The sequence below is a fragment of the Squalius cephalus genome (genome assembly GCF_949319135.1).
Source record: "Squalius cephalus genome assembly, chromosome: 13".
NCBI classification, from domain to species: domain Eukaryota; kingdom Metazoa; phylum Chordata; class Actinopteri; order Cypriniformes; family Leuciscidae; genus Squalius; species Squalius cephalus.
This window is the reverse complement of record NC_137134.1, coordinates 18369058-18386700: the sequence shown is the minus strand read 5'-3', so window position 1 is coordinate 18386700 and position 17643 is coordinate 18369058. Positions and strand designations below refer to the sequence as shown.

The 17643-nt window shown below is 38.1% G+C and overlaps 1 protein-coding gene across 1 annotated transcript in view; it reads left to right on the top strand.

Annotated features, from left to right (window-relative positions):
* unc13a (unc-13 homolog A (C. elegans)) overlaps positions 1–15093 on the top strand; it is a 43419-nt gene extending 28326 nt beyond the window's left edge. The window contains exons 31-44 of the mRNA XM_079890077.1: positions 87–164; positions 276–299; positions 430–507; positions 1517–1605; positions 1691–1843; positions 1916–2039; positions 5227–5256; positions 6099–6155; positions 6711–6791; positions 7351–7498; positions 9945–10001; positions 12657–12749; positions 14120–14279; positions 14393–15093. Of these exons, the coding sequence (XP_079746203.1) occupies positions 87–164; positions 276–299; positions 430–507; positions 1517–1605; positions 1691–1843; positions 1916–2039; positions 5227–5256; positions 6099–6155; positions 6711–6791; positions 7351–7498; positions 9945–10001; positions 12657–12749; positions 14120–14279; positions 14393–14681 (1461 nt within the window). The 3' untranslated portion in view covers positions 14682–15093. The remainder of the gene's footprint in view (positions 1–86; positions 165–275; positions 300–429; positions 508–1516; positions 1606–1690; positions 1844–1915; positions 2040–5226; positions 5257–6098; positions 6156–6710; positions 6792–7350; positions 7499–9944; positions 10002–12656; positions 12750–14119; positions 14280–14392) is intronic.
* Positions 15094–17643: the final 2550 nt, after the last annotated feature.

Below are 17643 nucleotides of genomic sequence, written 5' to 3'. Positions count from 1 at the left end.
ACCCCAGTCTTTAGCAAAATTAATATCTGTGAAATAGTTCTGCATTGTCGTGAGATTTGTTTTAACGTGATCTCTTTACCACACAGACCATTAGCAATGTTCTGCTCTCCTATGCGGACATTATATCCAGGGATTACCCCAACCACTGCACCAAGGAGAAAGTGGTAATAGTCTAAAAGCCCTGTGGAATCAGGTTTATATTGTTGAAATAGTTGCTTCATTCACAATCCAGAATTTGACCCATTCGGTTTGTGTTTCTCTTTCTTTGATTCTAGAATGCAAAGGATGGTGCTGTCAAGGTCTGTAAATCTGACATGGGTAGAATATGCCATGCAGCTTACAATAAAGAGTCTCTGTACTCTTTTTGTAGTGGTTTGAGTTAGTCTTGTTGATTTCAGGCATTTTAATTCACGTTTTTGCTCCACACAGCCATGCATCCTCATCAACAACATCCAGCAGCTCAGGGTACAGCTTGAGAAGATGTTTGAGGCCATGGGAGGTAAAGATGTAAGTGAACCACAAATCTGCCGACATTAATTTAGCAAAGCATGGATTCGCAGAGACTTACAACCTTCTGAAAGCATGGTCAAGTTCTGGTGGTTTTGACCATTGCACCCAAAAATGAAAAATTATCCCATAATTTACTCACCCTCAAGCAATCCTAGGTGTATATGACTTTCTTCTTTAAGCCAAACACAATCAGAGTTATATTAAAAAAATATCCTGGCTCTTCCCAGCATTATAATGGGAATGAATAGTAACTGAGATTTTGAAGCCCAAAAAAGCACATCCATCCATCATAAAAGTAATCCATACGACTCCAGGGGGTTAATAAAGGCCTTCTGAAGAGAAGCGGTGCGTTTTTGTTAGAAAAACTTAATAAACAATAATCACTGCCTTCCGGTAATGGCAGTACCCGAGTCTAGTTCCAGCGGAAGTGTGACCACTGACCCGACGCATGACGTATTGACGAACGCGGAAGCGCAGAGGATTGAGCAAAACAAAACACCGGCCACGAATTAAAAGTCTAAAACGAGAAGTTTTAATGAGAAATGTTGGAGGAGCTTGAGTTTGTTGCCCAGCCCTATTTGTTTGAACCGTGAGAGGCGTCTACTCTCACCTGAGCTTACGCTACTCCTACATCCTACTTCATGCGTCGGGTCAGAGGTCACTCTTCCGCGGGAACTAGACTCATGTACGGCCGTTACCGGAAGCCAGTTATTATAGTTTGTAAAGTTATAAATACAGATATTTTTCTTACAAAAACGCATCGCTTCACTTCAGAAGGCCTTTATTAACCCCCTGGAGTCGTATGGTTTACTTTTATGATGGATGGATGCACTTTTTTTGGACTTATAAATCTCAGTTACCATTCACTCCCTTAATAAAGCTTGGAAGAGCCAGGATAGTTTTAATATAACTCTGACTGTGTTTGGCTGAAAGAATAAAGTCATATACACCTAGGACGTCCTGAAGGTGATTTTTGGGTGAACTAACCCTTTAATGTCCCTTTCAGTTGAATGTTGAAGCTAGCGACATTTTGAAAGAACTCCAGGTGAAGCTCAACAATGTTTTGGATGACCTTGCAAGAATCTTTGCCACCAGGTGAGGTACCTAGGGATCAGGAAGAAATAGCTTTTTTGCTCTATTTTTGAAGTAACATCTGTTCCCCACCTTGTTCTCCCACTAGTTTCCAACCAAACATCGAAGAAAATGTCAAGCAGATGGGTGACATACTTAGCCAGGTGAAGGGGACAGGTAACGTGCCAGCAAGTGCTTGCAGCAGCGTTGCACAGGACGCAGACAACGTCCTCCAGCCCATCATGGACTTCCTTGACAGCAAGTAAGATGCTAATTTAGATTTAGACGTCTTCTTGGACTTCCACTTCCAATCTTACCTTTTTTTTCCTGTCAGCCTCACGCTGTTTGCCAAGATCTGCGAGAAGACAGTCTTGAAGCGAGTACTGAAGGAGCTTTGGAAGCTAGTCATGAACACAATGGAGAAGACGATTGTTCTGCCGCCTTTGACTGACCAAACGGTAATGAGCTGTTTAGAACTTCATTCAAAGTAGATTTCTGAGACATACTACATGTAGAAGTCATTTTTATATAAATATGAAGATTGTTTACAGCATTGTATTTTCTGGTATGGATCATGAAGACTCAGAAGGACTGGAAATGTATCACCTCTTGCCCAACAAAACATGTCCCTTTCCCAAATCAAATCACCTTGGACGAAAGACACATCTTTCCACTCTAAAAACGTTGGGAGTGCACCATATCATTCAAGCACCTCTTGAGACTGCTCTCTGATCCTGTAGTCATACAGTTGTACATTTCATGTATATTAATCTTGACTAAAAAGTTTTATTAACTCTATTTCTACAGTTTTGAATCCTAGTTCATTTTTGAGAGCATTTCTACAGGAACAGAGACAACTTACTGCTTTTAATTTGTCTTGATATAACTGTTATTCTTTTTGTATTTTTGTTTGTATTTGTTTATTTACACAAAAGAGACCCATATCAGTTCTTTCAAAGATTGAACATTTGAACGGGAAACATCTCCCTATTGGCCTAGTTAACCAATTGCCAATTGCTGTTATGCTAATTGTAAAAGGCCAAAAATTTAAGTAATAATTCACTCAAAAATGTCAGTTCTGTCAACATTTACTCATTCCAAACTGGTATGACTTTTTTTCGTCTATGGAAACAAAAGGAGATGTTTTGAAGTATGTTCACGCTGTTCTTTTTTCTACAACGAAGGCGCTTTCCTGTTTCAAAAAGGACATTAAAAAAGTGGCCCATATGACTCAAGCACTTTATTCCAAGTCATACAATGGTTTTGTGTAAATAATTAAAGAAAATTTAAGTTTGGTAAAGCCCAACTTTGAATATGCAGAAGTTGTAATGAGGTTTAAGAGCTACTGCAAATGACAAGTTAGGACATTTTCAGTAAATAACTCGCACAAACTTATCGATTTGCTTTAGAAGACTTGAAATAAAGCACATAAGTCGTATGGGCGGGCTTGCATTTATTTATGTGGATTTTATGTCCATTTTGTAGCTTACCTTGGTCCTCATCCGCTTTCATTGAATGGAAAAGAACAGCTTGAACATTCGTCAAAATTTCTCCTTTTGTGTTTCATGGATGAAAGAACATACCGGTTTGGAACATGCTGAGAGTGAGATTTTTTCATTTTCAGCCCAATTATTCCTCCAGACTAAGCCGGATTTAGTTCCTCGGGTACAGACCTTGGGACTTACCGTAATATTGTATCTGGCCCGAAGCCGGTCCTGTAGACTGAATGTTAATGCTTCTCTTGATTTGATGTGGGGCTCTTTGTAGCTTCACTGACCCTTCTCTCTGGTTATTACATTCTCGCTCTCCCCCCGCTCCACCTCCACAGATGATAGTAAGTACCAGAGCACTTTTGTCTGTGCGTCTGTATGTCCCGCAGTCCGTCCACGCTGGGTGACCCCTTCCCACCACCTCCTTCTGCTCTGTGTGGCTGCCATGTCCTCCCTTCCTCTTGTCCAATGCATCCTCATTCACCTGTCACGTCTTTCTCTCTTTCTCTCGCTGTCTCTCTCTTCTCTTCTTTGTCCATCTCCTCTCCTTTCCCTGGCCACCTCAGTGGTCTGTTTGCCCGAGGTGGCTGCAGCATGGTGCATTTCCTAATTGACTTGGACAAGGCCCTTTTCCGATTCCCACCCCAACGAAACTTCCAATCTGATGTCCGCCCCACATATGACTGCCAACCCCTTCCTCTACTCATTCTCCTGGAAGCGACACTCTTTTGCTCCCAGTCCGGTGTCCGTGGTGGGTGGGTTATATGGGTGACGTTAACCGGTTTCAGGTGGTCCACCCTCCCCGTCTCTGTCACCTGTTTGAAACCTCTCCTCTGTGGGTTGTTTGCTTGCGTCTGATCTTCACCTCCCGAGCCTCTCTTTTTTAGTCTCTGCAAGACATTATTCTGTCAATCTGTCCTGGTATTTGGTTTTTTCGTGTTGTTGTACCAAAATTGGCCTGATCGAACGCTGAGGTCTCATACTGATGTCTATTCTGGCTTATTGTCAGGCTTGAGAATTTTTAATTAAGTCCATAAAATGTATTTTAACAATATAGTCTAGTTGTCAGTTGTTTGTAAAAAATATATATATATTGTCATTTTACAGTGCAAATATTGTTTGTTTGTTTTTTCCTCTGCCTGTTTCAATCCATTAGCTTTCGAAGATGTTTTCCTCATTTTCTTTTCAGAATTGCTTTGAAAGGATTTCATAGTGTTTATCTTTGCTGAGTTTAGTTGGTCTCTTAGATTATAAAGAATACTGTACAGAAACCTAATTTAAATATTAAATAAATGAGTGTTAACTACTTTGCTTTAAAGGGACAGTTCATCCAAAAATGAGAAGTCTGTCATAATTTACTCACCCTCACGTCGATACAGAAATTCTTCTCGTCTGCAATCAAATGTCATTCACATTTGCGTATATTCAAATATGGCTCATCAAAAATGTGTCACGTCAGTTTTAACGTCAATCAAGTCGGGGGTTTTCAGATGTCGCGGTCCCCAAAATACAATCATCCAGGTATACCCCCATCCTAAAATTTAAAACTCAGCTATATATTTTTGTGAATAAAGACACAATTTATAATGTGAACATTTAATTTTAAAATATTATTTTGGAAAATATTTAGTTTATATTATCTAACATCATTACATTTGTTTTTACTCACTATAGTACTTTAATTTTGAGGTTTGGAGCTGAATTATTAAAAAAAAAAAAAAATTTAATCAATTTTATTTTATTAATTTTATAAAATTTGCTTCGTTTAAATTATTTATTTGCAAAAATTTTCTAAACTGTTCAAACTTTTGACATTTTTTTTAGACTTGGCAGCTCCAGTCCCCATTCACTTTCATTGTATGGAAAATTGTGGCATGAACATTCTGTAAAACATCTCCTTTTGCGTTTCACAGAAGGAAAAAAATAAATAAACGAGTTCGAAATTACACGAGGGTGCACAAATAATGACAATTTAAATTTCTGTCTTCTGTAATGAACAGCATGTTTTCCTTTTTTTTCTCATTTCTCATAATTTGTTTCTTCCTGAAGTTATGTGATTGGCCTGTTAGTCAGTTACTGGATATTGGACACTGTCAGCCTATTAAAGAGCGCCAGGACCAATTCTCAAGTTAATTACACTATCCTCTCTTCACAGGGCAGGGTGAAGCTTGCTTGTCACAGTGATGTAAGAACTGAATCCCCTTTAGCTCAATGTTTCCTGTCTCTCTCTCTCTCTCTCTCTCTCTCTCTCTCTCTCTCTCTCTCTCTCTCTCTCTCTCTCTCTCTCTCTCATTCTCAGTGTCTTCTTTGTGTGACTTGGGTCCCCCTGTTGAAACAAACCGGTGGAAGCAGTGTTTTTTTACCCCTTGTTTTCAATGCAGTTGTGGGTTTCCCTATAGACACCATTTATAGTTAACTATGTGCCCTTTTGAATCCTCACATAGTTCATTACAGGTGCTCGGACTCTCCGGGTTAAATAATGCATGACAGTCGCTTTAGACACTGGTCTAAGCGACTATTTCTGTTTTTGATTTCAGAAATACAGACTATTTCTGTATACTAACTATTTCATTTTCCTAGAAGGACTACATTGTACATATTTGTATAATGGTATAATAAGGTGCACAAGCCTCATTCACTTAGTGATATATCCAAAGATTAAGGTATCGGCCAGTCGTAGATACTAGATATATCACCAGAGTGTTGTTGTCCGGGCTGTGGACCTATCGGTTTTGTAAACCTTTCAACTCTTGTCTCTGTCTTATGTATGTAGCTAGTGTACTGTTTAATGTTGCACAAACAGTTGTGTGTCGATGCGTGGCTGTGTGCGAGCGTGTTTGGGGGTGGGGCACGCTGGGATTGTGCGAGTGCGTGTCTGACGTTTAAGACTGTTTCTGACCTCTGTGATGTGGCATTTCTGTCTACAACCTTGTCGATCTCTGTAACCTGACTAATGTCCCCTCTTCTCTTCTATACCTTCTTTCTTTCTCTTTCTCGCATCCTCCTTTTTTTCTCTTCTTCCTCCAGGGCACTCAACTCATATTCAACGCAGCCAAGGAACTCGGTCAACTCTCCAAGCTTAAGGTATGTTAGTTTGCTACATAAAAAAGGTGTAAGCTAGTTTTATTTTTATTTTTTACAGAATTGTTCGAATTTTTCAGAAATTTTCTGAAATGCGTACTTGTAGTGGCCAAAAAATGACATTTTAGTAACATTTTGAAACATTTATAAATATTTATAAATTAATATTTGAAAGAATTAATATTTTAAAACGTATTTATTTATAAATAAATATAGTTTTATAAATAGTACTATATAAATAAATAGTGTTTTTTTATCAGTTTATCATTAAATATGTTTGAATGAAAATGTTTTAATTAACATGTCATTTGTCTATAATAAAATAAAAAAAACATTATTATTGTTGTATTAATTTTGTATATGCAGTATAACACCTAAATTCATTATTGATAAACAAATAATTTTTTTTATTAAAAATATCTCTTAATTTTTGTGCACAGTGTGACATAAAATAACCCAGGATTACGTTTACTCGGGTTTAAATGAACCTGGAATAACAATTTTAATTATGAAAAGATCATTGTATTTTGTTCTTATAAAATGTTGTTCTTTTTGTAGGAGCACATGGTTCGTGAGGAGGCCAAGGCACTGTCCCCTAAACAGTGTGCAGTGATTGAGTTAGCACTGGATACTATAAAGGTGTGTGTAAAGAGCTGAATGTCAGTGTAAAAATGGTCTTCCACTGGTTTGTGATGAAGACACCATCAGCAATATTGTGCTTCAAATAGTGGGTCGCTGAATATAATGGAAATATATAACTATAGTTAGGCCTACCTTTTTACTTCTACACTGCATATATGTAGAATATTAATTCTTTTTTTTTTAAATAATAAAAACACAAGGATACACAAGGATATATGTTTTATTTGCACTTTGTACATCACTGTCCTTCATTGTATTATTCACTTTACACTCTCAGTCAAGCTTTTGCCCTTTGCCACATTCTGTGGATTGTTTTTTGCACCTTGTGATGTAGAGCAGAATATAATATAGATTTTTTAAATGTTAAAAACCAGTTTAATAAGCAGAGAAGCCCAGGTATTTTGCTGGGAATCAACATTATTACAGGGAATATACACAATTAATCAACTGTGTCTTTGTAGCTATCAGAATATTGCTCTTGTTTGTTTGAGCATCCCAACGTGCCGGACACAGCAGCATTTTCTCAAGAATTCTCTGTTGTTTTGGGGTTTCTTAGCAATATTTCCATGCTGGAGGTGTGGGACTGAAGAAGACGTTCCTTGAGAAGAGTCCAGACCTGCTGTCTCTGCACTACGCCCTGTCCCTCTACACTCAGGCCACCGACAAACTCATCAAGACCTTCGTTCAGTCCCAGAATACACAAGGTAAGGCTCTTCCAGACATCTCGCTGTGCCTTTAAATATTATTTACCTTTTCTCTACCTCTACACAACATCAGTCTTTATATCCATAAAATTAGGATATATATAAAATTGTAGTATTATAAATATTATTATTAATGCTAAACTTTTATCCTTAGATGCAATTTTATTATATAAAACATTACTTTGTATGAAAGCTTGTTTCCGCCACAGAATAAAACATTTTAAAAGACAATTGCGACTTTTTATCTCACAATTGCGAGTTTACATCTCACAATTCTGACTTTATAACACGCAATTGCGAGTTTATATCACGCAATTCTGACTTAATATCTCGCAATTGCGACTTTATATCACGCAATTGTGAGATAAAGTCAGAATTGAGAGATGTAAACTCGCAATTGTGAGAAAAAAAGTCATAATTGTGAGATAAAAATTACTTTTTTTATTTTGTATTCTGTGGCGGAAACAAGCTTCCATAACTTTGCTTTATATATATATACCCTGAACAAAATGATAAACGCAACACTTTTGTTTATGCCCCCATTTTTCATGAGCTGAACTCAAAGATCTAAGACTTTTTATTTACTTTCTAAGACTTATGTACACAAAAGGCCTATTTCTCTCAAATATTGTTCACAAATCTTTCTAAATCGGTGTTAGTGAGCACTTCTCCTTTGTCGAGATAATCCATCCACCTCACAGGTGTGGCATATCAAGATGCTGATTAGACAGCATGATTATTGCACAGGTGTGCCTTAGGCTGGCCACAATAAAAGGCCACTCTAAAATGTGCAGGTCCGGGGGGGTCCAGGGGTGTGACCACCATTTGCCTCACGCAGTGCAACATATCCTTCGCATAGAGTTGATCAGGTTGTTGATTGTGGCCTGTGGAATGTTGGTCCACTCCTCTTCAATGGCTGTGCGAAGTTGCTGGATATTGGCAGGACCTGGAACACGCTGTCGTATACGTCGATCCAGAGCATCCCAAACATGCTCAATGGGTGACATGTCCGGTGAGTATGCTGGCCACGCAAGAACTGGGATGTTTTCAGCTTCCAGGAATTGTGTACAGATCCTTGCAACATGGGGCCGTGCATTATCATGCTGCAACATGAGGTGATGGTTGTGGATGAATGGCACAACAATGGGCCTCAGGATCTCGTCACGGTATCTCTGTTCATTCAAAATGCCATCAATAAAATGCACCTGTGTTCGTTGTCCATAACATACACCTGCCCATACCATTACCCCTCCACCACCATGGGCCACTCGATCCACAACGTTGACATCAGCAAACCGCTCACCCACACGACGCCATACACGCTGTCTGCCATCTGCCCTGTACAGTGAAAACCGGGATTCATCTGTGAAGAGAACACCTCTCCAAAGTGTCAGACACCATCGAATGTGAGCATTTGCCCACTCAAGTCTGGTCTCAGACAATCTTGGAGGTGAAGATGCTGGGTGTGGAGGTCCTGGGCTGGTGTGGTTACACGTGGTCTGCGGTTGTTAGGCCGGTTGGATGTACTGCCAAATTCTCTGAAACGCCTTTGGAGACGGCTTATGGTAGAGAAATTAACATTCAATTCACGGGCAACAGCTCTGGTGGAATTCCTGCAGTCAGCATGCAAATTGCACGCTCCCTCAAAACTTGCGACATCTGTGGCATTGTGCTGTGTGATAAAACTGCACATTTTAGAGTGGCCTTTTATTGTGGCCAGCCTAAGGCACACCTGTGCAATAATCATGCTGTCTAATCAGCATTTTGATATGCCACACCTGTGAGGTGGATGGATTATCTCGGCAAAGGAGAAGTGCTCACTAACACAGATTTGTGAACAATATTTGAGAGAATTAGGCCTTTTGTGTACATAGAAAAAGTCTTAGATCTTTGAGTTCAGCTCATGAAAAATGGGGGTAAAAATAAAAGCGTTGCATTTGCATTGTTGCATTGTTCAGTGTATATATATATATATATATATATATATATATATATATATATATTTATTTTTATTTTTTTTATTTTTTTTTTTAATTAATGAAAAAAAATATTGCATTTTCTTTTAGTGTTTAATCTGAGTTCCATCTTTCTTTTTCTCCCTCACACACTTTGGGAATCCTGACACACTTTAGGTCGAGACGCCCCTGGCAGAGCCATTTTAATAGATTATCATTTAAAATGTAATTAGAGTAAATGTCACTACTTCATTGAAGTATTTAAACACATATTAAAAAGCAAGCGTGTGTGCAAATGTGTGTATGTGTGTGTAAAAATCCACAGCAGGTTGAAGATGGACTGTTAAAGACTGTTAACATTTTCTGAGCTTGTTGGACTGTCTCTTTTTTTTTCTTCTGTATCTCTTTCTTTCCATCTCTCAAATCCCCATCACTATGTGGTCTCAATTTCTCTCTGTATTTTTCTGCGTCCTCTCCTTCTCTTTCACCAGTCCATGGAGGGAAGGGGGTAAGGTTCAGCCATAGTGAAGACGTGTACCCAGAGAAGGGTACGTTCACGTGGGGCCCGGTGCCCTTCACGACGAAGAACTAATCAGTGATCCACCCGAATCAGATCATGCACCTCCCATTCCAACGGGCCAATCGCATGCCCCACGACCACCCATATCTTCCCACAGAAAGGGCCTTGCATGTATGAGTACCTGGGAAGAACATGCTGTATGTTCGCATACATTGGTCTGAAATGTATCTTGACGCTACAGCAGCAAGAAAGCCCAGGATGAAGTGTGTTTTGAATGGCAGTGAATGAGGAATGCACGCACTTCTGCAGTGTGAGGTGCATGTGTGCACTGCGGATGACAAGCCGTGAGTGACAGTGAGTAAGCGAGTGAAGAGACTGTGACGAAACGTTATTTTTCCAAGAGCTGAATCACGTTGTCGAATGTAGATGTGACATTAATTGCGACTGACTCAGATTGTCCGCAGGCAGGGTCTGTTCTGTTGCTCTGCGTGATTTTCCCTCACGACCACGCAACGTGGTTTCCCCTCCCTTTAGTCTCATCCCTTAGCCTCAAGACAACCCTCCCTCAGCCAATCAGAGTTCGCTCCTGGGGTCAGGTGATGTGCTTTCTGTCAGTGTACATCAGTTCAAAAAGGCCCTAAATTGGCATTTAAGGGCCCCGCAAAAAAATCACGTAGCTATATGTGATTATAACTTGAGATATGATTTATGTTGCTTCAAAATGACCAATCTTATACGTTGATATGCTTGAGCCAAATTAGTGTTTACTTATTCTCAAAAACAGCAGCAGTTTTTAATATGGGTTAGAGTGGATATTTTCTTGAAAATATTGCATGATGCAAAAAATCTTAATGAACCTAAACATTTTTATTAAAAAAACTATATTAAATATATTAAAAAATATTTGATAATATATAACAAAAGTTAAATATTATATATATATATATATATATATATATATATATATATATATATATATATATATATATTATCAGATATTTTTTATTTATTATATATAATATTTAACTTTTGTGATATATTATCAAATATTTTTAATTTAGAAAAAAATCTTAGGGGTAAATATATATCTTGACATGTTTTTTTTCATTGCTAAATAATGCTAAATACTTTTTTTTTTAAATATATAATATTTTTTAATATTATATAAAAAAAATTAGCTATATTATTCTAAATAATATTACATTTAAGACAATTAAAAAAGATATATTGCAATATTTTTATTAATGATTTCTGATTTTGTGGTTAAATATGACCCGGACATTTCTTGACAGGTTTTGTGACATTTACCCAGATGCTGTTTGGTTAGAAATAGTCCTAAAGTGCTGCATCAACAGCCGTCAGCATCAACGTTAACATGCCGCTGTTCAAGCTTTTTCAAATCCCTTCTTGCTTAGACAGTTCCGCTCTAAAGAGAAACTGCATTATCAGCCTGTTTCTCTGACAGGCACACACATATAACAGATGCTGAAAGCAACCCATTTTATAAATTATTATTTGATTGCAGCTGACCTAGATTCTGTGGAGAGATGCGTTTAGTTGAACGTGAAAGTTCATTGGAGTCAAAAGTGTTTAAAAAAGTGAATCGAAAGGATTTGTTAGTGAATATTATTGTAGCATACTGTATGCCAAAGACCGTGGCAGCTTTCCATGAGTGTGAATGCAGATGTGTGGGAATGGAAGTGGTTTTCCGCATGTACCTGCCTGCATTGAAACCAAGTGAAGGACAATATCACATGTTCTCCTTGTCTTCTCCTTCCTATGAATGACTGGACCAATAGGACTGCTCTCCCCCCTCCCCATCATGGTTATAAACCCTTCATGAAATGCCAGAAATCAAGTGTGACCACACAGCATGTGTGCAGATGGTACACTCATGATAATCTGAGGAAACACACTTCTCCTTGTATTGTAAACACTTTGTTGCTAAAGAATCCTGTGAGGCATTACTTTATTTTGGTTTTCTGTGTATTGTGAGCTATTTTCATTGATTATTTCAAGTCTTGTCAGATTTTTATGTTGACATTAGCTTGCTGGCTTGCTATTTTTGTTAGCTAGCTAGCTGTAAGAAGCTGTTAGCACTGTACACAGACACTGGAATAAAGTGTACCAACTTTTTTGCCTGAATAAGCCTCACAAATTCAGATTTAAAGATGTGTTGCAGGGATCACTTGTTAAATCATTTTCAGAGCTTATTAGCATCTTTCAACGCAGTACTATACCATTTTTAAAAGTTCACAAATGGATCACCCCAATTAAGTAAAGTCAAATTTGTACAGCTCAGTCGTTTTAAATTGTGTACATTAGCTCTTATCTAAATTATTATACATTTAATTTAAGATTCTGTGGGAATAAAAAGAAATCCACATTTGAACTCGGATCAATACAGTAAGCTCTGAATTTGTATTTATTAAGTGCTTCAACATGGAAGAACTACCTGAATTCCTTTTCATATTATTAATGATCTCTCAAGCCAGGTTCAACACCATTACGCTGTTTAAACTTCTTTGTAATCCAATAGCTCAAAAGCATACATTGCCTCTGTATGACTCAGTGATTACTGAATTCATAAAGGAAGTGATTAGAAGTTCCATTGAGCCATACGGATGCAAAGTATCCTGACAGACCAGGAATGGAGTCTTGACTTGTCTCGTCTTGTCTGCAGGTACTGGTGTTGATGATGCAGTTGGAGAGGTGTCTATCCATGTGGAGATCTTCACTCATCCAAATACTGGAGAGCACAAAGTCACAGTGAAGGGTACGTAGTGCTTCTTCATTTTTAACTAAAGCCTGTTTGCATTCCTCAAGTTTAAACTTTGGAAGAAGTTGCTTCTATTAAGGTGAAACTTAAAGCTTAGGAACCCTTTGAAGAACATCTAGGTACCCATTTGAAGGTGCCTCAGCTATCTTGTGTACTTGAGGAAGTTCTCAAATCTTTTATTTACTGTGGGGTTTCTGGAGGAACCAATGATGACTTGCATTAAATTCTGGGTTCCATTTTGTAAGTTCCTTAGGGAATTGCCCCTTTTTAAAGGGTGTCCAGAGGTTCTCTAAAATGTCTTCCTTGTGTGCTAATCTGCAAGCTAATGCTCAAGTAGATTCATTTCCGGTGTAATGGGAAGAATGTCTAGAATAAAAATTAAAAGGTATATGTGGCGGAATCCTCTGGAAAACCTCTATGAACCCTTGTTAAGAGGCTCAAAACTTTTTCTATGTAACGGCGTTGCTAGAAGAATCGCTGACAGTCTAGAATTCTTGCACGAACTTCAGGGTTCCATATTGTAAGTTCTTTAGAGAACTTCCCTAATTCAAAGCATGCCAAAGGTTCTCAGAGGGTTCTTCTAATATTGCGATCTAAGGAACCCAAAATGGTCCCTCAAGTAGCTTCATTTTTGTCAAGGATGTCAAGGAGAGACTACACTGTAAAAATGAGATGGAATGTGAGGTACTATTTTGGTTCCTTACCCACTGGAAAACCTCTAGAAACTCATGTCAAGTGCTTCAAAACCATTGACAATCTTTAGAGTTCTTGCATGTACTTATGGCTTCCATCTTTTAGGTTCCTCTGAGAACTTCCCTTTTTTTCCAAAGGGTGCCTAGAGGTTCTCCCAAAAACTGCAAAAATTTTACCTTTAGGGTTGTGACAGCTTGTCACTAGGGCAGTACCCTTAAAACTATACCTTATCTACTCTTAAAAGGTGCATATTAGTACTTTAGCGTCATAATATGTACTTTTAAGGGAATACTATGAACATTTTAGGGGTAAATAAGATATAAAGGTGTCCCTTATGGGCAGCGGTGTACTAACCTGCATCTGGGGGGGTCCCTGTCCTGCAGAGTTTAGCTCCAACCGTAATTAAACACACCTGAACCAGCTAATCAAGCTCTTATTAGGCATGGCATACTAGAAAATTCCAGGCAGGTGCGTTGAGGCAACTTGGAGCCAAACTCTGCAGGACAGTGGCCCGCTAGGAGCAGGTTTGGACACTCCTGCTTTAAGGGTACTGCCCCAGTGACAAGCTGTTTTACCCCTATAGGTAAAAGTGTCTTCATTTTTGCAGTATAATAGGACACAAGTAAAGGGAAGTCTAAGAAATTTGAACAATTCAATATATTTTTTTATTTTAGTGGTGGCTGCGAATGACCTACGCTGGCAGACTTCTGGAATTTTCCGGCCCTTCGTGGAGGTCTATATCATTGGCCCTCATCTCAGCGATAAGAAGAGAAAGTACGCCACCAAGTCCAAGAACAACAGCTGGGCTCCAAAATACAACGAGACCTTTACATTGTGAGTGGCATGCACTTGTTTCTTTAGCTTGTGTTTCAGTTTCTTCGTACCGCCGTCTATGTTACAGTTCCTGATTTAAATTTAATCCTGGTGTCGTTGCTTCTTTCCCAAAGCACGTTGAGTAACGAAGTGGGTCCGGAGTGCTACGAGCTGCAGGTGTGCGTGAAAGACTACTGCTTTGCACGAGAGGACCGCACCGTTGGAATGGCGGTACTACAGCTAAAGGACGTAGCATCGCGGGGTAGCATAGCATGCTGGCTACCACTAGGTAAACGCATTCACATGGACGAAACCGGCCTGACCGTCCTGCGAATCCTGTCCCAACGCAACAACGACGACGTCGCGAAAGAATTTGTCAAACTCAAATCCGACCAGCGTTCTGCTGAGGAGGGGCGGAGCTAAGACCAGGAAGTATCTAGCGAGGCACAGTTACTTTGCCGAAAACACTGCCCCCTAATGCTCAGATGTTGCACTAGCACACAGAAAAAAATACACAAGACATATTTATCTTGGTTCTTCACTTTAATGACCAACCGTTTACGTGACAAAGCAGTTATATATTTGTACTCAGTGCACTGCCATTAGACCTGCCAGGAAGGGCTTGTTTAACAAGCACAATTTGGCACATGAAACAGACACAGGATATTGTATCTTTTAAATACTTGATGTTTGTGATGTCCTTGATTTTTATAATGCATATTCCAAGGAAAAAAGGTACTTAAATCCAACACATTTATCTATTTATTCTGCAAAACATTAAATATCACTATCAGTTCACACGTATCAAAATATAAATCCAGAAAAAAATATTTATTATATTTATAATAATAATAATAATAACAAAATGTTATATTATAGTAATTACATTAAAAATAGATTTATATTATTTAGATTTAGATTTTTTTTTTTCTTCAAATGCATCAGAAATATAACCAGATTAAGGCATGTAAACATGATGTACACTTTTCTTTTTCCATATCAAGCAATCTGTAATGATGTCGAAAACCTCTTTAGTGAGGCCTTTTGTCAATCATTCCTGCACCCTTCTAAAGGTGTCTTAATGTCAGGGTATCGTTTCTCCACTATGTACCACCATTTCACCCCCTAACCTACTTATTAGGGACCAAAACCCACTATGGGTCAGACTTTAATGTTATGCAATTGTTTAGAAGCACAAGAAAATTGCGGTGGAAAAATAGACCTACAACCAAATACACCTCTGAATGCAGAGTGGTTGCTTTTTCCTGTAGTATGAAAATGTCTTAGGTGTGGGATTAAATTTATTTTTCAGAGACACCACTTGCAGGAAATCCAACGAATTATACTTATTGTAAAGACTATGAGATACTGACACTTTGTAAAGATGCTTTGCACATTAAGATTCAATCACAAGGCCAATTCTGTCCTGTTTTTGTGTATCTAATATGTTTTCCGATCTGTTCAAGTACGAGTGCCTGTGCAGTTTATCAAGTGTTTGTCGGCATGATAAGGCACGATGTATATGTGCAAGTTTGGATTGACAAACACTGCTTATATTAGACACCAGAGCTGCCTGTTTCAGTGAGATTTCACTTTATTACATCACAGTTAAATGTCATACCACTCCAGATCATTCCATGTGAAATGGGGCTTTTCCCCCCCTCTACAGCAATCTCTGGGTTCACACCTCAAAAGAATCACAGCCGTTGAGAATCACTCCTATAGAGTTGCCATAGTAACCGCTGATGAATCCTGCCATTTTACTGCCAAACCATCCACCATATTAGAAAAGCACAAGAGAGACGCTTTATAATGTGGGTTAAACACTATATTCATTCCTTCCTGCTGTATTGCGCTAAACCGTAAGTGTCAAAAATGAACCGTGCTATTGATCTACTTAGGTGAAATTATCTCGTCGCATAGTGAATTTTAGCCATTAAGCACCTTGCGCTACAGCTATTTTTTTATGTTTCCTTATATTATTTCTCTAAAAATAGTCTATGCATCAGTCAGAATCATCAATGGTCAACAGCCTTGGATTGTTTACATCGCGAATGGTCGGCACAACCCGCAGCTGCAAACTTCGCTGGTTTTGTTCCCTTTCGTTCAGTCACTACGAGTTACGTCAATGAATGACGAAATGAGCGAAACCCCCATTTCGTCATTCTCTGACGTAAGGGTTACATATGTAACCGAGACGTTTTACATGCTGAATCCTTCAGTGTTCATCGTTGTAGGGTTCAATCACAGGAAATGGCATTAATGAATGTTGAAATGACTGCCGACTGGAAAATTGCATCTGTAGCAAGAAAATGCTCTGATTTGGATGATAGGATTTCTAATGTTAAAGCTGTGTGTTGCTGACTGTGAATAATATTATTACAGGATATAGTGAGCATGTAGTATGAGACAAAGCACACACATACAACAAGTGCACACTGCGCCCAATGACTCCACACGCACCCAAACAGCCACTCCTTGCTGTATATAAGAAGCAGTGCATGTTGGGAAAGATTCTTCTTGTGCCAGCATGTATCTTTGATGTGATATTCAATTGTTGTATTTATTTCTCTTGATTTTTTTTTTTTTTTTTTGTCATTTATTTTGATATTTGGGTATTATTTTCTATTTTTGAAAGGCTTGTGAATATATAAATATGTATTACTGATGTGTAGTGGTACAGAGTACTAGCATGAGAGATTTTTTTATACAAAGATGTTTCTAATTTTTGTTTTTCTAAATATGATCGTTCTTATCGGGGATGGAGGTAAAACACTTGCCAGACTTGGTTTGTTTCTACTTCAAATAAATGGTTAAAAAATACATTGTGCAATAGTCTGTTTGTTGTTGTTTTTTTGTTAAACATGTTTTTAAAATCTTGAATATGACTAGACAGTCTTATATTATGTTGTATTTATTTATTAAATGGGAAAAAGTTAAGTTATTTAGAAAGAAAGATTACAATAATAGAATGCACCAAAATTAGGTCTACGGTAGCGATCAAAATAGAGTAAATCACCTTTTGAAAGTAACTTCGATTACATTGTTAGACCGGTATTTGCTGACAAGGGACTGTTAAAAATGTACGTGTCATTGAATCATTCATTCAAGAGATTTGTTCAAAAACGCTAATTCATCTAGTAATGAAACAAGTGAATTATTTATGAGTGAGTCATTGAATCCTTCATTCAACCAGATTTTTTCAAATTAATGAACTCAAATGAAATATTTTAAGTAGACCGCAACAATTAATATTTTATCAGAACCTCTAGTAAATTACATTATGTTTAGTTGTCTGTTCAGAATTGTGATCTCTATTTTGAAAAAATTGTGTTCCAATTTATCCAAAAATTCTCTCTCTCTTTCTCTCTCTCTCTCTCTCTCT